At 39.3% G+C, this 26,994-nt stretch overlaps 1 protein-coding gene across 6 annotated transcripts in view; it reads right to left on the bottom strand.

The window, feature by feature from the left end:
- Window positions 1-26,994, bottom strand: part of ptprsb (protein tyrosine phosphatase receptor type Sb) — a 124,164-nt gene that overhangs the window by 45,316 nt on the left and 51,854 nt on the right. For 3 of the 6 annotated variants that reach the window (XM_060870754.1, XM_060870738.1, XM_060870747.1), the window contains 5 exons: window positions 13,771-13,893; window positions 3,107-3,376; window positions 2,223-2,804; window positions 1,036-1,172; window positions 107-251 (listed from right to left, as the gene is read on the bottom strand). In XM_060870754.1, coding sequence (XP_060726737.1) covers window positions 107-251; window positions 1,036-1,172; window positions 2,223-2,804; window positions 3,107-3,376; window positions 13,771-13,893 — 1,257 coding nt within the window. The remainder of the gene's footprint in view (window positions 1-106; window positions 252-1,035; window positions 1,173-2,222; window positions 2,805-3,106; window positions 3,377-13,770; window positions 13,894-26,994) is intronic. The other 3 variants (XM_060870778.1, XM_060870760.1, XM_060870768.1) reach the window with 1 other exon arrangement.

The following is a 26,994-nucleotide window of genomic DNA, read 5'->3' on the forward strand; positions in this document are numbered from 1 at the left end:
AAGAGACTAAATGGGACACAAGGAGAAATGGGTATGTTAAATTATGGGGTCATTCCAGTTGTTTAGAGCACAGCAGTACAGAAGTTCTGATGAGACATGGACATACTGGCTTGTGCAGTGCGCTGGAAGATCTCATTGGTGAAGGCTCCGATGCCTTTGCTCGAAATGGCCGCCAGAGAGAAAGTGTACTCAGTGTTTGCTCGCAGACCCTCTACGACATACGAGGACCTGGGCTCGAAAACCTTCTTCTCCTGTTGATACAAAATAAACTGGTTTATTAATTAAGATTGGACGGAAAGATAAAAAAGAAGTAAAGGATAAAATAAAACTTTAAAATTAAATGTCGATTAGCATGACTTAATATCAAGTAATTTATACATTGACATAAAAAACTCGTGTAAGGAATAAAACATGACTGTTTTATTTGCTGTTAGGAAAACAATCAGGGTCCGGGTAAAGGAGATGACTATTTTCCAATAGGAGCACAACCCGACGTGTTTTATACTGCAACTTAGTCGCAAATTTTTTTATAACAAGGAGTAACTGTCATTGTGCACCTCTGTATTGTCACCATCTCCAGGTGTGTGTGTGTGTGTGTGTGTGTCAGAGAACTCGGAGAATTTGGATGTTGCTTAAGTTCGCCACTTGGCATTCTGAGCTGAATGACAGCTTCATTGTACTTTTCCTTATTGGAATATTGGAATTTTGCGATTTCCGAGTAGAACAGGTTGCAGTGTGAAAGGACACCCTTTGACCAATCAGGTTTGAGAATCCAGCGGCGTTGAATTTAACTAATCTCAAAAGGTTAGTTAACAGTTAGTTCCATTTTGAATCATAGGAATAAACATGAGAAATTATTAGCTATCAACAATCAGTTTTGGATGTAAACAATATATGTATTTTTAAAATTGATATTAAATTGCAGCACACTGACAATGATGTACAGACACAATTTTGCAACCTGTCTTGCTTTAATAACTTTTGAAGAGCCCGTATCGCCCTCGATCTAATAACTGTAATAATCAGATGTCTCACCTGTGTGCTGTGCTTGGCAGCTCTGTAAATGAGCTCATAGCTCTTGATGGGCTCTTTAGAAAACGGTGGATCCCACATCAACTCGATGCTCGTATCTCTTATTTTGCCCACCCGGAACTTCCCCGGCTGGCCTGGGACTAAAACAGAGTTTATAAATAAATTATGTAAATTAATATGATATAAAAAAGATTGAATTACAAAACCATTTGTGATGAGCTCCAGTGGAACATAAAAATCGGCATAAGTGTAACAACGCTAAAAGGTTCCCAAGCTTAAAAAAAAAGGCTTGTTCTTAACTGGCTTAATTTCTGTAATGAGTATAAAAATTCTAAATAAAATAAAATAATAAATCCAGTTTAAAAAAATGCATAATATCAGGTCAATTTAAATAAAAGTTTAACTAACCGTGACAGATTTTTAAAAACTCTAATGAAAAAAGTAATACTAGTCCCTGTAACTTTCCCTCCATCTCTGTCATCATCTCCATCTATTTTTACTCTCTCTCTCTCTCTCTCTCTCTCTCACACACACACACACACACACACAGACACACACACACACACACACACACACACACACACACACACACACACACACACACACCTGCAATCAAAAAAATTCCCACACCGTGGTTTTCATCTGCCCACAAATCTCGTTTATGTCACTAATAATAAAGATAAAGAAACAGAATTACTCAAGGATTCTCTGGAGTTTTAGTAGATCGTCTCTTTCTAACTGTCAACTTGAAACCATTTAACAAATCCCCCAAGTCATCTTCAAATAAATCGGATCATTTTATATCTTAAAAGTCAAAAGACTTTATATGGCTCAGTCTTTTGCTAACGATTGGCATTCCTTAAAGAAAAATCTCCACCATGAAACCCGTTAAATGCGCTGCTATTGAAATATTTATGACGTGCTTAGCAATTTTGGTTTATAATTTGGAGGTTGTCATGCAGGTAGTCAAACGGACCTATGGCTAATACAGCATGGGTAAAGCCACTAACCAGAGTGAAAATACACCACCATGTCAATGAAGCTCAGACGTTTGTTACAAAATAAACCTTGGATAACAAATGCAGAGCTTTAAAACCCTGACAGTCCACCATACCGAATTTGTAGATTTGTAGATTTAAAGATTAAATTAGATTTAAAGAAAGAATTAAAGCTGTGCATTTTCTGCTCACCCCCAGGCAGGACTTTAACATGCACCGAGTCAGAGAAGGGACCATCTCCAACAGAGGTAAAAGCCAGCACACGGATGGTATATGTCTCAGATGGAGCCAGGCTCTGGATGGTGGTGATCACACTATCCTGAACATTATGGATCTTCCAGTTGCTCATGGGTTGTGACTGGTCCGTGGTGTAGTAAACCCGATAGCCCTTTATCTGGCCGTTGGGTTCTTCAGGCTCCTCCCACCTGACAGTTACAGCACTAGGCGAGATGATTTGGGCTTGGACGTTCCGAGGCGGGCTGGCCGGTGCTTGCTCGCCGGTCCTAGCATCCACCTTGTTGCTGGGTGGGCCTTGGCCGATGGTGTTGAACGCAGAGACGCGGATCTCGTACTCGGTGTTGGGGTAGAGGCCACCGATACTGTAGCGCGTCGTGGTGATGCCGTCCACTGTCTCAAACTTGCTGTCGGGTGATTTTGCCCGGTATTGGATGATATAATAGGACACAGGGTCTGGGTTGCCAGAGTCCCAGGTGATAGTGATGCTTGTGGCCGTCGTCTCTGTCACGATGGGTGTGCCAGGAGCTCTGGGCAATGCTGTAATTAAAAAAAAAATGTTTTGAATTTCTATACAGTTTGAAGGTGAATGAGAAAACACTTCTGAAGGAAGTGAAAAAAGGGAAATTGGACAGCAAAAAAAATTTAAATATACAATGTAAAATTTGCCACTTCTGGACAAACAACCCGTGAGTAAATATATACTTTCAATAACAGATGCTATCTTTCAGTTTAAGTAATTAAAAAAAGGTTCTTAAAAATAATAAATAAATACCAATTGTAATTTGACAGAACTGCCTGAAAAAAGACAGAAACCAGTCTTCGAATACACCTTAGCTTACATTTAACGATGACCTGAGCAACAGCTTCTATAATCCCCAAGCTGCTCATGGCCACGCAGGTGTAGTTGGCTGACTCGCGGACGCCGTTCAGCTCCAGAACGTTCCGTCCGACCGGCATCTCTTCTTCGGGTGTCAGGTCTTCGGAGTTCAGCATCCATTTCACGTAGGGCATGGGGGAGCCCACAGCTACACATGTGATATTTACACTTCCTCCAGGCATGATCTCGTGACTCGAGGGCAGGATGGTGAAACGAGGAGGAACGCGACGAACTGCAGCACAGAACAAGACAGAAGAAGAGACAGGGATAACAATAATGGCAAAGGAATATGCAGGGTTTCCAGATATATTCAGGTAGATACAACGGAGGAGCAGGACATCGGAATTGACAGAAGAAAAGCACATCAATAAGGTCATATTGCAAACAATAAAAGGTATGGTATGAGACGGCATGGCACAGGGATGTAAAAAATACGGAATATGTACGAGTTTGGAATATTAAGGCAAACGAAAGGTCACGCAGTCAGCCTAATAAACGGACTATTGCAAGCTGAATTCTAAACAAATGCAGAAGTGATATAGGGCATTTATTAACATTATACCTGCAAGGTCTAATAAGACACTAAGTGAGCTTTATATACGAAATGAAAAAGTCAAAAACACAATGTTAACATGAGATGTTTCCTTCTCTTTGCCAATTTTTTCACTCAGGAGATGTTTTAGAATAACATCATACTGCCATTAGCAACACGACCAGGAGCAAGGGGGAATAATAATGCTGCAGATTTCTTTTTAACAGTCACCCTGTTCCGGTGAGCTTTAATTTCACCTATTCGGCGTCAGCTCTCGCAGCCGATCTGAAATGCCCTCGGCTTCGCCCGCACAATGACAAATTTAAATGGGATTTTTGTGCGGCTTCAGAGCCGGGCTCGATCCGACAGTTCCCTTTCAAGATCAGACATGGCTCGGATCGATACGTGCAGCTATCGATCTAATGGCCAGTCCAGTTTGGGCTACGCTCATCTATTGAGCATGGCAGATATAGATTGGGAGCAGAACAACACGGGCTACCTGGGATTGTGGGGAATGTTTGGACTTTAGCGAGGAAGGACATTGAGTATGTTATCATATTTGGTAGATTTAAAACTTTATATTTACTCAGATATTGCACGTATTTGCAAAAATATCAACCAAAACCAAAAAATATAAGAACTGAAGTCAACTGCTATTACTATTTCAATAACTATGCATCGATACTGATGTTTTTGAGGTTTCTCTATTATGAAACTACTGATGCTTACCAATTAGAAAATAATTGCAGAATAAAGAAAAAAAAACAGACACAGATGCCCTTTTTTTGGTTGGTTGACTAATAAATTGTTGCTGCCCTGCATCTAAACTGGGCTTATCTTATTTTAGCAGCAGGAAAATAAGCAGGATGTTCTTTATATGTAAAATGAAGTATAAGACACCTTGTGTTGTGCTCAGTGTGTGTGTGTGTGTGTGTGTGTGTGTGTGTGTGTGTGTGTGTGTGTGTGTGTGTGTGTGTGTTTTTGTGTGTGTGTTAGAAACGGGATGAAAACACACCACAAGGCAGCAAAGCTCCTGCTGTCAACACTATTCAGAAGGGAAAAAACTGCCTCTACTCTCTCTTGGCAGATCTAGCTCAGTCTGAATAAGTAAATAAATAAATAAACAGATTAAATAAATAAGTGACGAGAGAACAAAAGAAGAAGAGAAGGAAAAAAAAAATAATAATAACTGAAAGTTATGGTAATGTACTATGTACCAATTCCTCACACAAGGGAAGAGAGATGGAATGTGGAGATGGAAAGGAGACGTGTATTCGTAAGAAGGAAAGGGAAGCGAAAGGAGTGCCAGAGTGAGCCAGAGAGAGAAGAGAAAAGAGTAATGAAGAAGAAGGTATGCTAAGACACGTTCTAAGCGTTCAACACTGCTTAGTGGATTGATGAAACGTCCAGGTGACTGTCAGACTTATTTGGAGAAATAGCAAGCGTTCCTTACGTCAAAGGTTTCCGTAAAAAAAAGAAAACTTCTGGGACAGGGGACAGGGGACAGAAAGCAAACATGGACAGACTGGTGAGAAAGGAGGGGGAGGTATGGAGCACCAAAACCTGATAGAAAAATGTCGGAAGTCAGAAGCAAGAGCTAGGGAGCTTGGTACAACCGAGAACTGCTTTTTTTTTTTTTTTTTTTTTTTTTTAGATAATAACTAAAATACATTTCTTCTTTTTAAGAGCTGCTAGTGGCAGCAGCAGAACAATACAATACATACAATCATACAGACACAGGTCAAGAGCTTCAGTCACCTAAAATATATGATCTTGTTTTGAAAAAAAAAAAAAGGCACTCATTTGTATCTGTCCAGTTTCAGTGAGCCTGTGCCTGCTATCTCATCAGGTCCCTGCTCTTGACTGAAGAGAAACCCGATGTGGTCTTCTGCTGATGTAGCTCATCCACCTCAGGGTTCAACTTTCAAGGTGCTTTCTGAGATGCTTTTCTGCTCACCACTGTTGTAAATAGTGAGTTACTGTAGACTTCCTGTAAGCTTAAACCAGTCAGCCTCCCATCTTTCTCTTCATTAAAGCATTTTCGACGTGTTTTTTTTCCGCATTATTCTGTGTAAATTCCCAGGATATCAGCAGTGTTTAAATATTAACTGAAGCTTTTGTCCTGTATCTGCAGCACTTTAGGCATTTTATCGCTGTCACACTAATAGTTTATTGGATAATTGCATAAATATGTGCATTAGGTGAACTGGTGTTCTTATTAAAATGGATATATTAGACCTTATGGAGCTCCATCCAATAAAATACAGTAGCTCCACTGCAATTACACGACAAGATTTTGCCTTAAGATTTTTCTTCAAAAGTGCTTAAATCTCAAGAAGCGCGACTTAAAGCCGTAACACGCTACTGCAGTGTTTCTTGAAGGCATCCAACAAAGAAGGAACATTAAATTTAATGAAGCAGTTCAAGCCCAGATTCTTGTTTCTTAGGAGTAGGTTTTTGTACGAGTCGAGTCAGGTCTCTGAGCAAAGCACGTATTTGATTTCGTGGCTTACGGGGATTCACTGCTTAGGATCATGTTTTAAATGGCAGCTTTGGCCTCGGGGAGAATATAAGCCTGTAAGACTAGCGAGGAACACAAATAGATCCGCTTCAGGTTAAGCTATTCAAGCTCAGGCTATCCTGCTAGGTAATCAGGTCACCAGCTTTATGGAGATTAGAGATTGAGGGGAAAAAAGAAGAAATGTCGTCGACGGATGGCGCTCATGAGGTAGCTACACTGGTGGGGATGTGAATGTAGATGCGACCGTCAGCTATGAAGCGATCCAGTCGGTTTGGTGGACCGTGTCTCGTTATGAATGCTACAATTCACAGTTTATTCAAACGCTCACAATCATAAATACATGTCAGTTTTCATACACTTCAGGGTTTTGCATGCGCTGGAGGATACCCAGAATTGGACAACAAACTACGACATAAAACAAATGTTAAGCCTAAAACAGTCATTGCCTTCATTAAAGACGGGTGTTCGTAAAGAATAGGAGCGCATGCACGGCTATGAATCATCAGCGGAGGCATATTTAGACAGGGCTCACAGCACTGCGCCAAAAGCAAGCAACATTCACAGCATGCAGCAATCCAGACTGTTTCCAATTCAGTCTCGCAAATGCAGCAAGCACAGAGAAAACATTCGAAATAACTGTTTTTGAATATAGGCTAATGGCATGATTACCATATCTTCATTGCACACTGATGTATAAACACAACAAAAAAACAGCCATACAAGTATTTAAATAAGATCTGTTTCAAATGGCTGTTTTAAACTGTTTATAATATAATAATATGGATGGGTTTTGACTAGTCGGCTGTCTAGACACGATAAATATCCGCTTTGCTATTAGGAAAAAATCTGAAGCAATGTTTTTTTTTATGTTCAAGTGCTAATAGCCCTGCTGTCCACCATTTTATTTAGCTGAATGCAATTTGGCCTTGTAAATCAGACGCATTAAAACTATGTTCTCATCCTTTCTCTCATTGAAGTCCATATTGAGAACGAGCACAGGCAATTGGCTTAGAATAATTTTACAGCCTCTATAAGTGCAGCAATAAAGCACTGGCTTTCAAACAAGAAGCCGGGGTTAAGGCCAAAGGGCGGCCATTTTCTAGACAGCTGGAGGAGACGGCAGGAGACTGTCTGTGCCGCATCCGAATGGCTCCGGATCTCTGCGCTGGCCTGTCATATCCTGAAATCATCACAAACATATCTTCTTGACAATGATCTGAGATCACTGTAGGGATGGGGAAAATTAATGCCATAATAACTTTACATATTCATATTACATATAACAAATCTCCTTGTCCTATTTTCTCTTATTTCTACCTGTTGTATTTCATCTTTAAAACCTATTTAACACAGTTCCTTGATATCATTTGGCATCTCTTGCCACCAGCACTGCATAATATTAATAATATTCACCTCAATACCAATTACTGTCTCAGTATTACATGAAGTGTACATGTAATGATTGGCAGATAAATAGAAGGACCTCCGGCAAATTCCAGCTGTGCATAAGAAGGGCAACAGTTAGCTCCAGCAGTTGAAACCAAGCTTTAAAAAGAGCAATGATCTAACGACGTGCTTTCGTCTGACTGAAAGGAAACAGACACACAGCATGTGTAACAGTCTTGTTTTTGTTACACACTTTACGCTCTTCATAGAATGATAAGCACACCTGGTGTATTGGCTGTGTCTGCTTAACATATTACTCTACACACATTAATGCTGGATTCAAATCAGAGCTGGAATGACTTAAAGAAATAAAGCAGTGCTGATAGAGTGGTGTGAGGCCACATAATACAAATTAGACTATCCGAATTTAAATTACTATTTAATTTTAATTATAATAATTTTATCCATTTATGGTTTTAATTGTACGTGTGAATGAATTGTAACAGTAACTGTAGAAGAAACCGAAGTCATTCCTTCACCAGCCTCATTTTATTCTCTTCAGTAATAAATAAATAAATTAATGAATAAATTCACCACACCAGTGTGCATAAATCTGCACTTGTTAAATACAAAGCCTTAATTATTAGGTTTAGCCATAAAAGTACCTGTGTATGAGTTGTTACTATAGAAACTATAAAGTATTATTTTTAAAAATGATCAAGAAACTGTGATTATATAAAACTGTGATTTGCCTGACTACAGGAGTCATGCTGTTCTACGAAATTAATCAACAATCGGAATTGGAAACTCAACAGAAATCTCGTACATGTTAATACCGTGATGACTGAAGGGAACTAAAATTTAAAACCGGGTCCTTTCTAAGAAAAATCAAACTAAGAAAAATCCAAAACAAAACAAACAAAAAACCTTCAGAGCCAGATCCATGTAATAAATACATCACAGCCTTGGAGCTCGTAAAGTCTTGAAGACAGAAGAGCTAACAAAGAAATGCTGAAGAAAATATGATCTTCTAATTAGGACTGAAGGTTTTATCAAATGTTCTAATTGTATTTTATCAGTTAAATCCCTCCTGATATCTTAATCCCTGCTGAATGCGTAGTAATCCGATTTCTTAGCTTGTGCTCAAGGTGAGAACTTTTAAAGCGCCGAACGCTCGCAGTGTTGACACGGTTCTGAATATTCCTTGCCGCTGTCACACCTAGAGGCTCGTGTTAGCATAATCTGGCAGAATGCTTTCATGAGGACATTGACACGTCACGTCAGATTAGCCGGGTTGAGATTATGGGCTTTGTCGACCACCATAACTGTTAGCTATATAGCAGATGCACTGCAACCTGGTGTCTACTTCATAAAAGGTTCTACAAGAATAAATGCAACTGAATTAAACAAGGTGGAAAAAACAAATGAAGTCATGAAAATACTTTGCTTGAAGAAATACCGTATTTTACATGTGAAAACCAATGAATTTAACTAGGGATTAGGAAATAAATTCCTCTCACCTGTGCATTGAAGTGCTTTTCTTATTCCTATCTAGGGCATTATTATTATACACACTATAACTACACTATATTACCATATTACTATATGCTAATACACCTCATCGTTGCTTTTAGTCAGCTACACAGTGTTTGTGAAGTAGTAGTAGTTTAGCTATCTTTTCTCGACACTGTACTTTAGCCAGCTTTTGTCTACACCGTGGTTTATCTAGCCGTTTTCTACGCTGTGGTTTAGCTAGCTTTTCTTTACACTGTGGCTTCGCTAATTGCTCTCTACACTGTAGTTTTGCTGGCTGTTCTCTACACTGTATCTATGCTAGCTATTCTTTACACTGGAGCTAAGTTTACTGCCCTCAACACTGTACAGTAGCTTATCTAGCTGTTCTCCACACTGTATCTATGCTAGCTACTCTTTACACTGTAGCTTAGCTAACTGCCATCCACACTGTAGCGTAGCTAGCTGTTCCCTACACTAATTTAGCTAGCTGTTCTCCACACTGTAGCTTAGCTAGCAGCTGTTCTCTACTAACAGCCCCAATACACAAAAACATTATCCACTACACTAAACCCACTGCCTAGCTTGAGTTTGCAGCAAGATAACATTTTTTGCTGCACATTTTAGCGAGGTAACTAACTTAGATGACTTTTGTAGAGAAAGTATTGTTGAGAGGGCTTTCTCTTTCACCTGCTCCTCAGTAACTGTTACAGTCATACTGATGTGAACACTTCTATAATTCTAAACATTGGCAAGTTAGAAATATTTGAAAATATTACATTACTGTAAATAACATGTCCCTGCTATTTAGGCATACTACATTAGGTTTAGGTCTTTGATGTGAATGTGTGCACTCGGGCTACCAGAGAGAGTGAAATTCTAATTCTTACATCATGTAGGGGTAATTTATAGACAATATATTCAAGTATCTGATTTGAGAGCAATCTGAGGAAATGAAAGTGTTACAGAACAGCAGGGTTTAGTCTCGTGACATGTTTCAACAAGCTCGAATCCCTCCACATTTGCCACTACATCCTATAAGCATGTAAAGGTGTATGTATGTTCATGAATATTCTAGAAGTATAGTATCACCAGTAAATGAAGATATAGTAGGCATTTTGTGATAATTGTTAGACGGATTATAAAACGAATAGAAATGGCTGAGGCAAACTGAAGTTTAATGAATAAAGCCCAGTACTTGCTATAAAAATACTTATATTCATGAGCCATATGTATTATCAAACCATATGGGATTTCTCTTGACTGGCAGAACAAATCCGCTTATATGGATCGATATCGGTATGGAAAATACCAGACAACTGAGTGTTAGTTATTAGTAAGCCATGTACGTTCACGCTCATAAACAACAAGGACACGCAAAATGGCAAGCAACACACACACGCACACACACACACAGACACACACACAAGAAAGCTCAACCATATAAACCGACTAAAAGCCGTTAAGTTTTGCAAAAGCAGACAAGACACGACACAAGCGCCAAAAATAACAAGCCATTATAGAAGGGCAGAGACATGTCATGGACAGCGTGAAGCGACGAGATGACACTCAAAAGACTCATCACTAAGCGTTTTCTGTTCAGGCATGCAAGCATTCGCACATTCTCCCATCATGCACAAACTTCAGATTATTTCCAATTGCTGGGTTTCCATGGCAATGCGTGCAGCAAGAGAGAGAAAGAGAGAGAGAGAATGGGAAGAGGAGGTCTTCTGATAGGAAGGGCTTTTGCAAACATGAAAAATATCCCACAATGCAATGCAAGAGATTAACATCACCGATTATAAATGCTGGTGGATATAGCTACTAGATTTATTTGTATTTGAGACACATGATCTGACATTGACACACTGTCAGATAGCTAGAGTTTAACATTCTGTCTTTAGGTCTTGTTTTATTTTGTCCGAATGTGAACGTAAAAAGCCAAAAAAGAGAGAAAAGAACCAAAAACACACCAACCTTCTCGCAGCTCTGAGGGGTGTAAGGGGGGTTGATGCAGAACACAATGACATGAGGAGCCAAGAAGAAAACCAGGAAACACAGAAAGAGAGTAAAAAAGGCCAGCGCAAATCGACTTTCAACCTGCCACATTCCCGTTCCTCCTCCAACCATCCCACTGCTTACCTGTGTCTCTCTGCATGATCTTTGTCATTCTTTAAAAGCATTTAATCATTACATCTAAACCAGTAACAACCAAAATTGATTTGGTTACATTTTTGTGGCAGTGATATTGAAAATATCAATCCAAACCCAGCCCTGGCTTTTTAACGCCTTGCTCTGTTCGAACACTAAATTAAAATGTAAAAGAAAATATAAAAAGCAAACCAAAGACACACCAAGTCCCAATGCAGAGAGCTGTAATGTCTAGCCACATTTTAAGGCACATTTATTACACAATAATATAATATTTGTTATATTCATGCTTAATATAAATAAAATCCAAAACAGGTCAGTCGTTATGATTAGTTAGAAACAAAGAAGGGGAAAAACATACCAAAAAATAAATAAATAAAAGTAAATAAATAAAAACACCAAGACCTGCAAGTTATTAGAGTATTAGTTATCATAGTTAATATTAATCATGCAAAACATCAGATTGCTTCAGCTTTACATGGACAATAAGTTTCAACTCTGTGTAACATGCAGAAAATGTAGGTATATTTATCAGATTTAACAGGTGGTTTATGGATCTAATTGGGTTGTTCTACAGAAGTGGTGCAAATAAAAAAGCCCATGGTTCATACTACATCGTTCTATTTTTCAGTGATAGACTGATTCAGAGAGAGAGAGAGAGAGAGAGAGAGAGAGAGAGAGAGAGAGAGAGAGAGAGAGAGAGAGAGAGAGAGAGAGAGAGAGAGAGAGAGAGAGAGAGAGAGAGAGAAAGAGAGAGAGAGAGAGAGAGAGAGAGAGAGAGAGATTCACCTAAAAATTGGCAAAAAGCAAAGCACCAATGTAAAAGAAATCCAGGTTAAGTGAAGTAAACAATACAAGTAAAATAAAGCCAAAGGGAATAAATTATACCAGTGTGTATCAAAGTAAACTGAACACTTGCCTAAGAGAGAGTGAGTTTAGGTCACGGAGAGAAATGGCACCAATCTGATAGCCCTGGATCACTACCAAGAAAAATGCTGGCTTGGATAAATATATAAAAAAAAAAATTATATCTGTATATTGATACCTAGCATAAAATGTCAGAGAAATGCTTGTCCGTATCGTGAAGACAGAAGGAGCCACTATTTCTCATTTAAAATGAACAATGTAAGTGATTATTGTGTGTAAATGATGTAAAATTGCTATTTTGCTTCACATTGTACTCTGATATTTCAGGTTGTGTATTTAGCTTCATATTCTTTCCCTGTATTTTTAAGTAAAAAAAATGTCAACATTTTTTAAAAAAGTAATTGCTTTCGGATAAGAAAACATAGTAATGTGCAATCTTTGTTCACACCCAAAACTTTAAGGTTGACATCAAAACACATACGTTTTCTTTCTTTCTTTCTTTCTTTCTTTCTTTCTTTCTTTCTTTCTTTCTTTCTTTCTTTATTTATTTATTTATTTATTTAAAAAAAAAAAAAACTTTACAGTAACTTCATAACTAAAAGCTTATTTAAATGCTTCGGTTTATAACTAGCAATGTGACGTGTATAATTACATCACTGCAAAATGTAAATTCTTTACTATATAACTATTTAAAATGAAAACAAAATATTATATTAGTGACACAAATTTAAATATTAATAAGAGACAGGAGAGTATGCTGAACTGATTTATAAAGCTAGATGAGTTGGCACTGTTTAGAACTAAATAAAAACAGCAGAAAGAAGTTTAGTTAACATAGAAAAGTATTTTTTCGATGTTGTTATCACACTTCACAGTGCAGTAATCCTTTATTTGCACCACTTGAGTAGAAAGCCCCAAATGAATCATCTATACAGTCATTTAGATTGGATTATTAAAGACTTTTCAATCGTAACTCTTCAAACCAGTTTAAATAAAACTCATGTTTGTGCTTGCGTACATTTAGCATGTTTAGGCTGTAAAAATGTTTCACTGTAAGCTACATGATAAAGGCTGTGTGAGGCATCCTGCATTAGAAACATGAGCGCTCCTAATCTTACATAGCCTGCAACGTTCATCCTATTCTTAGCTAAATACGTGCTCACCTTTCTCCCCTCTCTCTGTTAAATTAACACGAGCACTTTCTGCACCGTTACGCCTCCAACAGCTCGTGGTGTTTAGCCCAACAGCAAATATCGCTAATTAAGTTTAGGGAAGCAATTACACAGCAACAAACCCAATTCATTTCTTATCAATTAGCTTCTTTTAATGATTTAAGCATCAGATTGGGATTTGACAGCCACCTCTATGAACAATGAGCCCGTGCCCAGAAAACTAACGACAAGAATTAAATATCAATTTGCTTGTTCAATCAAATGTAAGAGTTGCTTTCTTCTTTTCTTTGTTTTTTTTTTTTTTTGACTGCATGTATTAGTGTTGTTCTGATATTCTGGGAGGAAAAATAAACAAAATTCATAATTAGATTATATATGGCATATATATTGCTATTATTTATTTATTTATTTATTTATTTTAATGGAAATAAGGACAACTCTCCTGTTGATCCTTAATTGAAAGTGGTTACCTATGGAGTACCTACTGTAATCCGTACCTCTCACGTAGAGATTGGCTGGTGCGGAGTAGCGCACTCCTTGCGAGTTCGATGCTACACACTCGTATTTCCCCTGGTCTGTCTCCTCGCTCCGCTCGATCTGCAAGGCACCTGGAGACACAGTGTGAGTGAGTGAGAGAGAGAGAGAGAGAGAGAGATGTAGGGGAGGGAGTGAGACAAAGAATGAGTGGAAGGTGGTGAAAAACAGAGCGAGTGAACGAGACGAGGTGGGGGAGGAAGGATTGTGAGAGATTTGAAATGATATGGAGGAAAAGGTGGTTGAGAGAATGAGGGAGACAGGAAGAAATACGAGGAAACGATGGTTGGGACCAAATTAATAGGAGGAGTGGAGAGATGAACAGATGGAGTGGCAGAACAAGGGTAGGCAGAGAAAGACGGCAGCCAGAGTGACAGTGGTGCAGGAAGAAAAAAAAAGGAGGAAGAAAAGAGAGAAGAGGTAGAAATGTTCAATGTCTTAAATAAATGATTCATAAATAGCCTTATTTTAACCAAAAACACTGCATTTCATTAACATTTACACACCTTCCTCCTCCTCCTCCTCCTCTGGCTACATGTCTCTCAGAATAATATTAACATAATAATTCCCTCGGTGATCGCAAAATCCAAATCACACTTCATCTCCATTCCATTCCCCTGCTCCTTTCTCTAATTTTGGCTGAAATATATGTATATATATATATATATATATATATTTATATATATTTATTTATTTATTTATTTTGGTGCTTTTTGGAAACATTATGCAGAATCGCCAGCGGCATCTGAGTGAGAGAGAGTGAGAGGGTTCCACTAGCCAAATTGAGGTGAAAAAAAAACAAAAAACTAAGAGTTTAAGCACAGTGCAGCTTATCCTTTTATTCGCCGGAGAGCTTGTGCTCCATCTTTTTACCATTCTCTCACTTTGCGTGCAGAAAAGGGGGCATGACAAAGCATTATGCTGATGCAGGAGCTGAGGGAATTACTTTAGCAACTCCAAGCTAAGACTTCTCTGGAGATGCGACTCAGACAGACAAAAAAATTAACTTTTTTTTAGCATCGTTTTACCCTATTTACTTCAAATATTGAACCAAGTTTTATCCATTAGTAATCAGTTGGGGCAGTGGTGGTTCAGGGCTTTTGATCAAAGGATCGGGGTTCAAGCCACAACACTGCCAAGCTGCCACTCTTAGGCCCTTAAGCATGGCCCTTAACCTTACTGCTCCAGGGGCTCTGTATCATGGCTCACCCTGTGTTCTGACCCCAACCTCCGAAGTTGGGATATTCAAAGAAAGAATTTCACTGTGCTGTAATGTCTATGTGACAAATAAAGGCTTCTATTCTATTCTAGTGAACGCTAAAGCTAGATTATTATTGGAGATAATACGGGAGAACTGGGAAGGAGCTAAAAACATTGAATTATTTGAATCCCGTCAAGGTGGCTTAGTGGTTAGAACGTTTGCCTCACACCTCCAGGGATGGGGGTTCGATTCCCGCCTCCACCTTGTGTGTGTGGAGTTTGCATTTTCTCCCCGTGCCTCGGGGGTTTCCTCCGGGTACTCTGGTTTCCTCCCCCGGTCCAAAGACATGCATGGTAGGTTGATTGGCATCTCTGGAAAATTGCCCATAGTGTGTGATTGCGTGAGTGAATGAGAGTGTGTGTGTGCCCTGCAATGGGTTGGCACTTCATCCAGGATGTATCCTGCCTTGATGCCCAATGACGCCTGAGATAGGCACAGGCTCCCCGTGACCCGAGTTCGGATAAGCGGTAGAAGATGAAGAATGAATGAATGAATGAATCCTGTCAATGCCACAGCCATCCACGCCCTGGATTTCTGGGTGGGAGGAACTGCATACTACTCTTGCTCACCTGTCAATCACTTTGACACTAGCCAGTCATGGGTGACTGTGTGTTTAAATATTCGAAAGAGGGCAGACTGCATTTTCCTGTTGCTCTGTGGTGCAGCAGTCTGAAAAAAATCATTTCACTGGATGGCTTCACATGTCTCAGAGGAATCCTGTGCTACCCGATTTGATGGCTGTCATGTGATAAAAGATATCTGGCTGGAGGGAAGGGGGGTGGAATTTGGCAGATGAACACATTGTGAAGAAAATGCGGGAAGAGAATTTTATTATTCCCATTTAAAATGAACACTGGATCAGAGCAGCATGATGTGAGAAAAGGCTAGAAACTAGCATTGCCAGCTTATAGCTCCAGGCTTCCCAGTATGACGTGGGTTCCTCTGGGTTCATGGGTTTCCTCCCACCTCCGTAAAGCACGCTGGGAGGTAGATTGTATATACTAAACCCTCCCTATGAGTGAGTATGTGAAGGTGTGGCAAAATCAAGAGTATCCCCCTGCCTTGTACCCAGTGTTCCCAGGAGATGCTCTGGATCCAACATGACCATGACCAGGATCAAGTGCTTAGTAAAGAATGAACAAATAAGCGGGGTTTGACGTTAATACAATAGATTTCCACTCTGCACTCTGCTATAATTATACAATTCTGCTGTGCTTTAGGACACATCCGACACAGATGTTAGCTGGTGTAAAAAATATTTGGCAAACTCAGTCATTTTTTTGAGTTCCCATCTGAATTTAGGTTTTTAGGTCAAGATTTAGCACAGAAGTCCAAGAACATTACAGCTCTTGACAGAAGCTGAAAGCCAGCCTAATCAGACAACTGCGAATAAACTGGAGCAAGCTAGAACTAATTGGACAACATCGTAGTCTGACCTCGAAAACTCTTATGGGAATCCAATCCTTGAACCAGTATAACAACATCTAGAGGAAAAACTACACAGAAAACCAATTTCCTATTACATACAGTAGCCTTGATCTTGGAGAAAGTTAGAAAATGCTACATATATTGAAGCTGGGTTCATAAAAATAGTTGAATATCTCTGGTTCTAAAGGAACCTAGATGACTAATGTAATGTATAAATATAAATTGTGTTTATAGCTTCAGGGTTATGGTCTGTGTGGAGTTTCCTCCAGGTTCACTGGTTTCTTTCCATTTCCCTAATACATGGTGACTCTAAAATGCCCCTAGAGTTTAGTTATTTTCTCAAGAATATAATAAAAATAAATAAAGAGCTCTTGCACAATTCCACTTGACTACAAACTGCTGAAGAAAGGATAATACTTATATTTATATTATTTCCGGACCAACGTCACCCAAATGAGGAAGAGTTCCCGTCTGAGTCTGGTTCCTGTCAAGTTTTCTTCCTCATATCATCTCAGGGAGATTTTTTCTCACCACCGTCGCCTCATTTTTGCTCATTAGGGACAGATTCATTCATTCATTTTCTATCGCTTATACAAACTACCTCGGGTCACGGGGAGCCTGTGGGGAGCATCTCAGGCGTCACTGGGCATCAAGGCAGGATACACCCTGGATGGAGTGCCAACCCATCAGAGGGCACACACACACTCTCATTCACTCACGCACTCACTCACTACAGACATTTTTTCCAGAGATGCCAATCAACCTACCATACATGTCTTTGGACCGGGGGAGGAAACCGGAGTACCCGGAGAAACCCCGAGGCACGGGGAGAACATGCAAACTCCACACACACAAGGCAGAGGCGGGAATTGAACCCCCAACCCTGGAGGTGTGAGGCGAACGTGCTAACCACTAAGCCACCGTGCATCTTGGGATACACTCTGGATACACTACCCTGAGCTGGATAAACTGAGCACTTAACATGAACAAATGAAAGAATTCAATATATAAGCTGGATGAATCATGTTGACTTAAGCTGCCAGTTGTCTTATTTCCAGACTTGGACTGAGAAATTCTGGATGTCAGCATGCTTCCAATATTCTGAGCCTCTTAAGAGTTTGATGTGAATGTTGTTTTTCCCAGTTGGATGGCGGTAATTATGCTTGCACCCAAACTACCTAATTGTGGTTCCTCTGAGATGCATGAAGTCATCCACATTCAGGCTCCTTTTCTAATTGCATCTCATGTATCACAGGACAGCTTGCATTCATGCATGGCTGTAGCTTCTTTGCTAGTCAGACATGAGTGAACTGTACCACTCCAATCTCCCATAGTTTTTTTTTCTTCTTTATTTGACCTACACATCAGTCATTGTTCTTCTTCCTAAAACACCTTTCCATTTAATAAAAGATGTGAAGGCAGAATAAATTGTGGCCTGCCATTCCCTTAGCCTCAACCTGTCACAATGCATCTTCCACTACACCTTACCGATCGTAGGGGTTCAGTGTTCCCAGGCACGGTCTTCACTGCCCAATATTCTCACACACACACACACACACACACACACACACACACACACACACACACACACACACAGAGACTAGACCTATTCCTCCTGGGAGGCACTGTGCTGATAATAAGAGCAGACGTATGCCTGAGTCTGTCTCTAACAGAGTCTCTGTAGTAGAGAAGAGACAATCCTGGCAACAAATTTACACCCACAATAACAGCAACCCAACACACACACACACACACACACACACACACACACACACACATATACACACACACACACAACACACACACACACACACACACACACGCACGCACACACACACGCACACACACCCTGGCAGCAGTAGACCCCAGACTGATCCAGAAGATTCAGGTGGAACAGACTAATGAGAGAACCGCACATCCGAACAAACAAGCAACCGCCTGCAACGTAATAGCTTGTGTTTGTGTGTGTGTGTGTGTGTGTGTGTGTGTGTGTGTCCATGGAAAATACAATAGTCTCATTTTCTTTCTCACTCACTAGGTGCTTTCCATTTACCTGCACATAGCTTTTTACACACACCACACAAACACACACACATACACCCACACACATGCATGTTACACCTCTAGAAAGGTGTTATATATAAAACAACAGGGGTCTCAATGGATAAAAGTGTTTTTTGGAGCAATTTGAAGCAAAGTATTATGTAGGAGCATATTAATATATTACTGAATCCTATTGTCTGTCTCTGCTCTATTTCCTGTTTTTTCTATCTCTTTAAGACACAAAGCTTCATCTCATCAAATGTTACGGTCGTGTCACAGCACACAATAAACATAGATTTAGCACAGAATGTGTAATAGAAAAAAACAATAGAGAATCAGGGGCTTGATTTTCATGCAGGTGCCGGTATAATGATAGCTAATTAGGTTGGGCATATTTTTTATATATTATCGCTATAGCAACAGGGGCTGTGACTTTTGCTGCTGCTGGACGCACTTAGGTCCAAAAGTCGTAACTCGTTTAACAGCCGAAACACTATTTATAAAAAGCCACCGACTGGTGATATCGGATCGTGGGAATATAAACCATTACGGTATATTTGCACTTTATATAGCCACTTTAATAGGAATACCCAGGGCTGTCAAGTGTCAAGCACTGAGAGTGACAGTCATGCATTTGGGTCTTTTCTCCCGCTCTCCCGCCACACATCGTATTTCTCATGCAGAAAAACATTTTGACTATTTATCATATTTAATATGCCGCAGCTTCCAAAATTAATCTGTCCGCACCTCTTAGTCGAGCCTGACACTTATCAGCCAATCAAAAAAAGAGGCTACACTATAGCGAATCAGAAAATAGCAATATCTGGTTAAGATCTAACGCAACAACCAATAAAAAAAACAAAAAACATTCATTAGCGAGGGTATTTTCGATGGTCGGTTTGAACAAAACCTCAAAACGAAACAATCATGACCCTAAATATGGCTGGGCTTGAACCGAACTGTTTTAAATGGGAGCAACATTACAAACGATAAAGGAGTCCAAAAAGGCAGCAAACACTTACACTAAACAACACCAGTCATAATATCTCTCTCTCTCTCTCTCTCTCTCTCTCTCTCTCTCTCTCACGCACACACACACACACACGCACACACACACGCGCGCACACAAATTAATAAATGGAAATTCAACAAATATTTTGGTTAAATTGCGGTCAGCGATCCTTACCTAACACAACAACTCCCCCATTATTGTTTTTTTTTTTTTTTTTGCTGGGGGGGTTGGAGATGTCACGCTTACCTTCAAAACTTGAGAGCCCTGAACACCTATACACCTGCTTATTCACACAATGAGCACAATCACAACGTGCAATGAATAAAATGTGCATATACTGTACGCATCAAGATGACATAGTCTGCATTGTTTATTGTCTGAGAACAACATGACAGGCTGTTTGTGTGTTTCAGAAACAGCTGATTCTCTTTTTTCACACACAACAGACCTTATCCTGAACAACTCCCAGTTTATTTTAGTTGTTGTAGTAGTTGCGGTTTGGTGAACCTGGGATTTGAACTCACAATATTCCACTCAGTAATCCAACACCTTAACCGCTAAGCCCAGCGCATCCCCCAGATCAGCGCAGGATGGCCAGACTCCAGCTGACATGAAGGCTACAGTAACTTCAATAAGCACTCTTTACAAGCGTGGCGTGCAGAAAAGCATCTCAGGACACACTCTAATCTAAGGCAACAATGAGTGCAGATACAGACTGGAAAAATGCAGTGTTTCAGGTTGAAGTAGGCTGATCCAAAGAGTAAGAAGAGTCCCATGTATTTATTCAAATTCTATAAACATTTAAAAATATCATGGAAAAAATATCACTAATATTTCTTTTACACCTTCAAGTTTTAATGCCACGATCGTGTGGCTTATTTTTACATTTGCATCATGATTACCAAAGTGAAGAGCCAAGAATTCTAAAGAGTTCAGAAAGTTTAATGGAGTTTGGCACAGGTGTGCCCTAAAAACCCACTCCAATCACGAGAATGCTAATCTAAATTTGGCTAAGCGACATCTCTACGCTTCCTCCACAAGAGCTCACGTGTGCTCGTCTAGCGAAGTCGTATTCCTGTCAAAATCAGCCATTTATGGAAATAACTTTCTGGTGTTTTGCAGCACTTGTCACAGATCCAAAAGGCAAACGGCAAGCCATTGATCAGCTCCTGAAGCACAGGTTCCTTCTCAATCAAACAGCTAGGAGTGTGAAAATACCTCAAAACAGCAGCCTGGGGGTTTTAACCAACATGGCGTCAGTTGGGAAACTTGTTCATACTGACTTCATAATGAGTGTTTCTACCTTTTCTACCATGCACTCGCACCCCCCAACCTTGTCTCCCTCTCCATCTCTGTCAGTCTTCACTTCTTAGACATCCGTTTGGTTCTCTGGAAATAATAAATAAATAAAAAATTCCTCCCTGTGGAATTTCTGAGCGCTGACTTCTCAGACTGCCTTGACATGACGAGGGCAAAACACAAAACAAAGCAAGAAATGAGGCTGTCTGAGGCAGCACGTTTCCCTGCACATGTCTTCTGAAGGGTAAAAGCAGTGTGAATATGAGGAAGACTCTGTGTGAGTGTGAGTGTGTGTGTGTGTTTCGGTGTGTGTGCTATCGTGCGTGTGCACCAGGTAAGGTAAGCTGTGTGTGTTCTGCCTGAGTGCGACCAATCACACTTGCCATCTGTCGTGCTCTAATGTATTCATACACACACAGAGCTCCACACACACACACAAACACACACACAGGTAACGCTGCTTGCTGAGCCTCTGGCATCAAGCCTACTCACACTGACACAGCAATGCATACAGCTACAAAGTGCAACTTGAACTTGCTTTTTCAGCTAGGAATAAGATGAGCACTCAGAGAAATCTAAGCTACACTAAATGGAAATATTATCAAAAACTTGAGATGGAAATGCTCCAGAAAATAATAATGGAGTAAAATATACTTTGTTATTACGCTTTGAAATATTTTTCACACAATTTCGTAGCACGTAGCATATCACAAATTTCCTACATTATTGACTTATAATAAATTGCATGCTGTGTTTACCCATGTTTACTCTTACTTATTTCATACACACCAATTTTATTTCTACCTTCAGGATTTAAATTCAAGGATGTATAAACAGAAACTTCAGAAAAATGACCCTAATTTAGACTGGGGCTTGAACATTACTGAAAATACATCAGCACTGAGTTTAGACCTCCGCTGTTACCACCTGTCTTTAGGTCTGTAGTATCTGAGTGACAGAAACTCAATGTGGTCAAAGGTATGTGGACACGTGAGCATTTGTGGGTCGTCCACACAATGACACTATAAAGCTGAAAGCATGTAATTGTCTTGAATGCCTCTTTACGCTGTAGCTTTCCAAGTTCCAAACTATGCAGTACTTTAATTATCTTTTCTTTTTCTTTTTTTTTTACCAGTTCCCCCTATATTAATCATCTGCTTGTTCAGTGCTAATATTTGCTAATATTTTTTTAAATCCCTTATCTTTACTAAAAATGGAATTTGCTCCTGTTTTGGTATTTTCATGTTCAGCGCTGATTGTCTTTGTCATGTCAGACTCCAAAGTACAGGTTAATAACTCTAATAAAAGTATACACTCTGTGCTTAAAGATTTTATAGTTTTCCCTAAATATTTCTGTGGTTTTTTTCTACCCTACTAGGAGAAATATCTTCATTGAAAATTAAATAAAAACATTTATCTTCAATGTAAATGTTGATATCAAACCCATTTCTGCTCTGAGATGCCCCAAGTGTTTGTTTATAAGCCTCTAAAATTTAGAGGTATTATAATCAATCACTAAAATTTTTTGTAAGATTACAAACAGAGGGAAAAACACATGTCTCACACTGAAAACCAACAGAATCCTGACGCATTTATATCAGAGTTGTGGCCTCAAAATAATTCATTTCTTTATACTGATTTAAAATGTCATTTTCTCATAAGTCATTTTCCTTTCCACTGGTGCAATGGAATACTAATGTACTGAGAAAAAAGGGTTTTAAGAAATGATTTCTTCCATAAGTTCTGTCCCATATCATACTTATATATATATATATATATATACGGCTTTCTACGGCAGAGTCTCGGCTCGGGGGAACAGCGAGTACAGCGGTGTTGATGAGTATGACAGCTGAAACATCTGAAACTGATATGTTTGAGCAGAAGGTACTGTATAGATAAGGAACAGACTAAAATGCTAAAGTGCTGCTGCATCACACACTTTAGGTAGAGATGAAGCCAAGGGCATCACTATCAACAGGTAGTCAAATGGCATTGTGGGGGATGTAGAAAACCTTTATCTGTTAATTAAAGCTCATACTGTACCTGCAAGCTCACAAGAGGTGAAAAAGGTGACAAGGTTCGAAATGGGGGGGGGGGGGGGGGGTGAGAACTTAAAATGAAGCACTTTGACAAGAACATAAAGGGAAAAGACAACATTTGCTTCAAGTGAAAAAAGCACTTTTACCAAAATTTCTTGGAAATATTTTTTTCTCTGTACAATTTGAGTGCCTTGGAACCAGGGGCGGTTCTAGACCTTTTTTAGGGTGGCTCCAGCCCCCTGTCTGTCATCTCAGCCACCCTAAAACTATAAGTATAATTTTTACTTTCATAAATAAACAATAAAAATTACGTTAAAATGCAGGACATGTCGTGGATGGGAAAGAAAATTATTTATCAGTTTGATCCAAGAGCGATTTTTTTACTTTGCTTTTACGCGCGTGCGTTGTAGTCTTTCAAAAGTGCGTTATTTGAACGGAGAAGCACAGGTACGCGCAGCGTGCACGCGCAGTCAGAGCTGGATGCGTTTATCTATAATGTTAATCGCCGCAAAGACGGCAACCAAAAGCAGTGCAATTTCACTATTCTTATTACCAGAGTTATCATATAATATATAATATAAAACTCTAAAACCCCTAAAGCCGCCTAAGCACCACTTCGCCTAATTATTGTTGGACGGAAGTAAGCGGTTTCGGTCGCAGCTGAAAGACACCCCCCCCCCCCCCCCACACACACACACACCCCCACTAAAAACTCTTCGAATCTACACGATTCACACAAATGACATATTTTGATTAAAAACGGCGAATTTCGCCGAAAAGCGACTAGTTTGCAGGTATGAAAGCTCATTATATAATTTTAATGTGTTAGATGATATTATATTATATTGTATTATATTGAAGCTTATTATAGAAATCTTGAACCAAAATTGACTCTGCAAGCAATTCATGGTGGGATATATCTTTAATTCTTATCCTGACGTAGTGTAGTTCTGCTATCTGAACAAGACCCCCAGAGCCTGAGCTGAACATGATATGGGGTTATATACATAGTGAGGTGCTGGAACGTTCTGAAGTGATGAACCCTACTTAGGGACAGCATCTCTCTTACTCCAATGATAAAAAGCCTTCTGGGAATATAGAGCCATTCATTTCATACATTTTCAAACCTCATGATGTGAACTCTGTATTTATTCTTCATGGAAATAAAAAAATAATAATATTGTAATGTCATAAAATCCACTTGAATATAGTTCTCCATATACTGTACTTTAGAAAAATGTGTTTAATCCACATCTTGTGTAACATGCTGTCACGCATTCACTTTCTACACACACACACACACACACACACGTCCTTTTCGAAGGGATTTGAGTTGCACCCAAAAAACTCCATTAGCTTATTGTTAATCTCACCTTGCTGAGAACTGGAACCAGTGAAATGTCATTGAATTTTGAAGTAATCCTTCTTGCCTTGAGCCACAGGGCAAAGTGAAATGGATGAGCACGGAAACACAAAAAGGGTAGCAAAGTGGAAAGTTATGAGGCCACGAAAAAAGCAGGGTTAGCATAATGTTTCTCCAAAGCAGCTCCAATGCAAATACGGAGAGCGAGACTAAAAGAACGCTAGAACAGCAAAACTAGTCAAATAAAAAAAAATTTAAATGAAAAAAATATATGGAGAGTGAAAACCGCAGGAATTGTTACACCATGGCTGCCTCATCTCTATGATATCCAGGCTGTCTTTTGTGATAAAATGCCATGATGTGTGTCGTGGCTCGAGTTGAAGTTAATCAGCTTGTTCTGATGCCGACAGAGACGCAGTGGTCCTTGTCCGAGTGATTAGTGGTGCTGCTTCTTTTTATTATGCTCTTTTTTTATTAGCCTGTTCTCCTTATCCTTGGTGATAATGAACATGCCCTAATCAAAAGCTCAGCCTGAGTCACACGCTGGAGCCTGTGCGTCATTATCCTGACCCTGAGAGAGACATGAGAGAGGGCAAGACAGGAATATTTAGGGGGAAAAAAAGAAGGCAGAAATAACGAGAGGCAAACGAAAAATAGAGTAGGGATTTTAAAAAAGTAGCGAGCTTGTGTAACTCGTCGTCTTCCGTCTCTCTCGCCGTCTCTGTGGCCCTGATCTCTGTGTGTCGCAATACATCACACTTTGTCCTGTTCGGTCTCTCGGCCTCTCTTTGAACAGCAGATCAGCCCACTTTTATCTGTTGTGACACCATCATCTGCTCTCTGTGACTCATACAGAGGATCATGAAAGCGACTTTCTCGACATAACTCACAATTACACCGTCTCCGGTGTACAGCTATTACATGTGGCTCTGTTTTGATAAAAGCAGACTGACATTTCAGTCGATGAACTGCTTCAGATTAGGAGAAATTGTATTGTTTGTTTCAAAAAAAAAAAAAAAAAATGTAAACACAGCAAAGTAACAAATAATAAAAAAGAGAGAGAGAAAGAGAGAGAGAGAGAGAGAGAGAGAGAGAAAAAGAGAAAGGCCTTGACCTGCTTTTCTGAAGGAATAGATACGCCTCACGAAACGCCTCAACAGTCCACGCATTAGCCTATTTACTGTGTCACTTTTCATCATTAGCGAAACACAGCATTGATGCCTTCGGTTGACGAACAACACCCCGGGTCGAGTGGGGTCTTGTTCTCATCAGGGAACAGGTGTGAGGAAACGGTGTCATGCTGCTTAAGGGGGATCAAATAGGCAAGAATGATAATGCTAATCTGGTATAGACTGCATTGAGGATGACATGCAGCTCTACCTAGCATTGCGAGAGTAACAGTAGAACTGCGATGTAAACATCTTTTTGTTATTAACAATGTTTGTGGGTTACATTATTAAAACAGGTATACGTCCTATTTTATATTTCTTTTGTTCCTTACTATTTCAACGTGCTACATAAATTAGGTAACAATGATCCAAGCTTGATAAGCATAAACTATTAAAATGGGTTTTTTTTGCTTGTGTTTATCCAAACAATTCTACAGTACTCAAGTTATCTAGCTGTAGAACAGTACACGTTAAGCTTGCTAAATTTTTCATATATTAATATATATGAATATATTAATATATATATAATGTATATATATTTTTAATATATATACTATTTCATTTAAACATGACTTTATAATGTTAAAAAATCTTTATACATTTGGACAAAAATAAATTAATAAATAGATTTTTCTGGACAATTTTTCGCTGCATGTTGTAGTCGCTTTGTATTTGTGGCATCATTCTAACAAAAATGCATTTTCATAAAAAAACAACAACAACAAAATAAATAAATAAATATTTTCATTTACTCGGACAAACTATGTCCGTCAGATTTGGAAAGTCCATGTGCAGCTGCATTTCCCTGCGTGTCCCACAAGCTTTGACCCATTTGCTATTTCCCTTCCTCTGTGTCATGTACGGAGTCTGCCAACTCAATTCCCTTCACGCTTGCGGTTCCACTGATCCCTCAGCTGTCCCTGACTATACTACAGGGTGAGTTATTTAGCTAGCTGGATAACAGGACAGATGAAACTTGAATGGTCAGGAGAAAAAAAAAATTGTACGAAAAAAAAAAGTTAATCGTGCATCGTTTGCGAATCAAAAGATAGTTTGAAGACAAAACTGACCAACCTTACTGAAGTATTGTTAGCATTGTGCATCTATTCAAGCAGCTTCTGTTCTGGAAATTTCCCTGTTCAAAATGTTTCCCTTGATCGTTTTTTTATACGATAAATATTCACCAATAAAATGTCTAGAGTTTTGGGATACATTGTAATGCTGCTTTTTTTTGCTATGTAACCCAACCAGGCAAACAACAATTAAGAAAAGTGTGTAAAGAAAATAGAAGAAATCTTTCGAGTGATCAATTAACTGATTAATGATTTTAATGTAAAATAAAAAAAAATACAGGCACTGTTAAAAAAAAAAAGTTTTATCAAGTGTATAATTACATGTAGGCATTACTCTGTGTGTGTGTCTGTGTGTGTGTGTGTGTGTGTGTGTGTGTGTGCTCGTAAGGGTAGCCTGCCATTAGAGTAGAACTCCAGAGTGAAAATCATACTAATGTGAAACTCTCTCGTTAGCTAGGAGGCTGAAAAAAGAGGTTCGCTGTTATTCT

Source organism: Tachysurus vachellii, chromosome 1, assembly GCF_030014155.1.
Source record: "Tachysurus vachellii isolate PV-2020 chromosome 1, HZAU_Pvac_v1, whole genome shotgun sequence".
Lineage (NCBI taxonomy): Eukaryota > Metazoa > Chordata > Actinopteri > Siluriformes > Bagridae > Tachysurus > Tachysurus vachellii.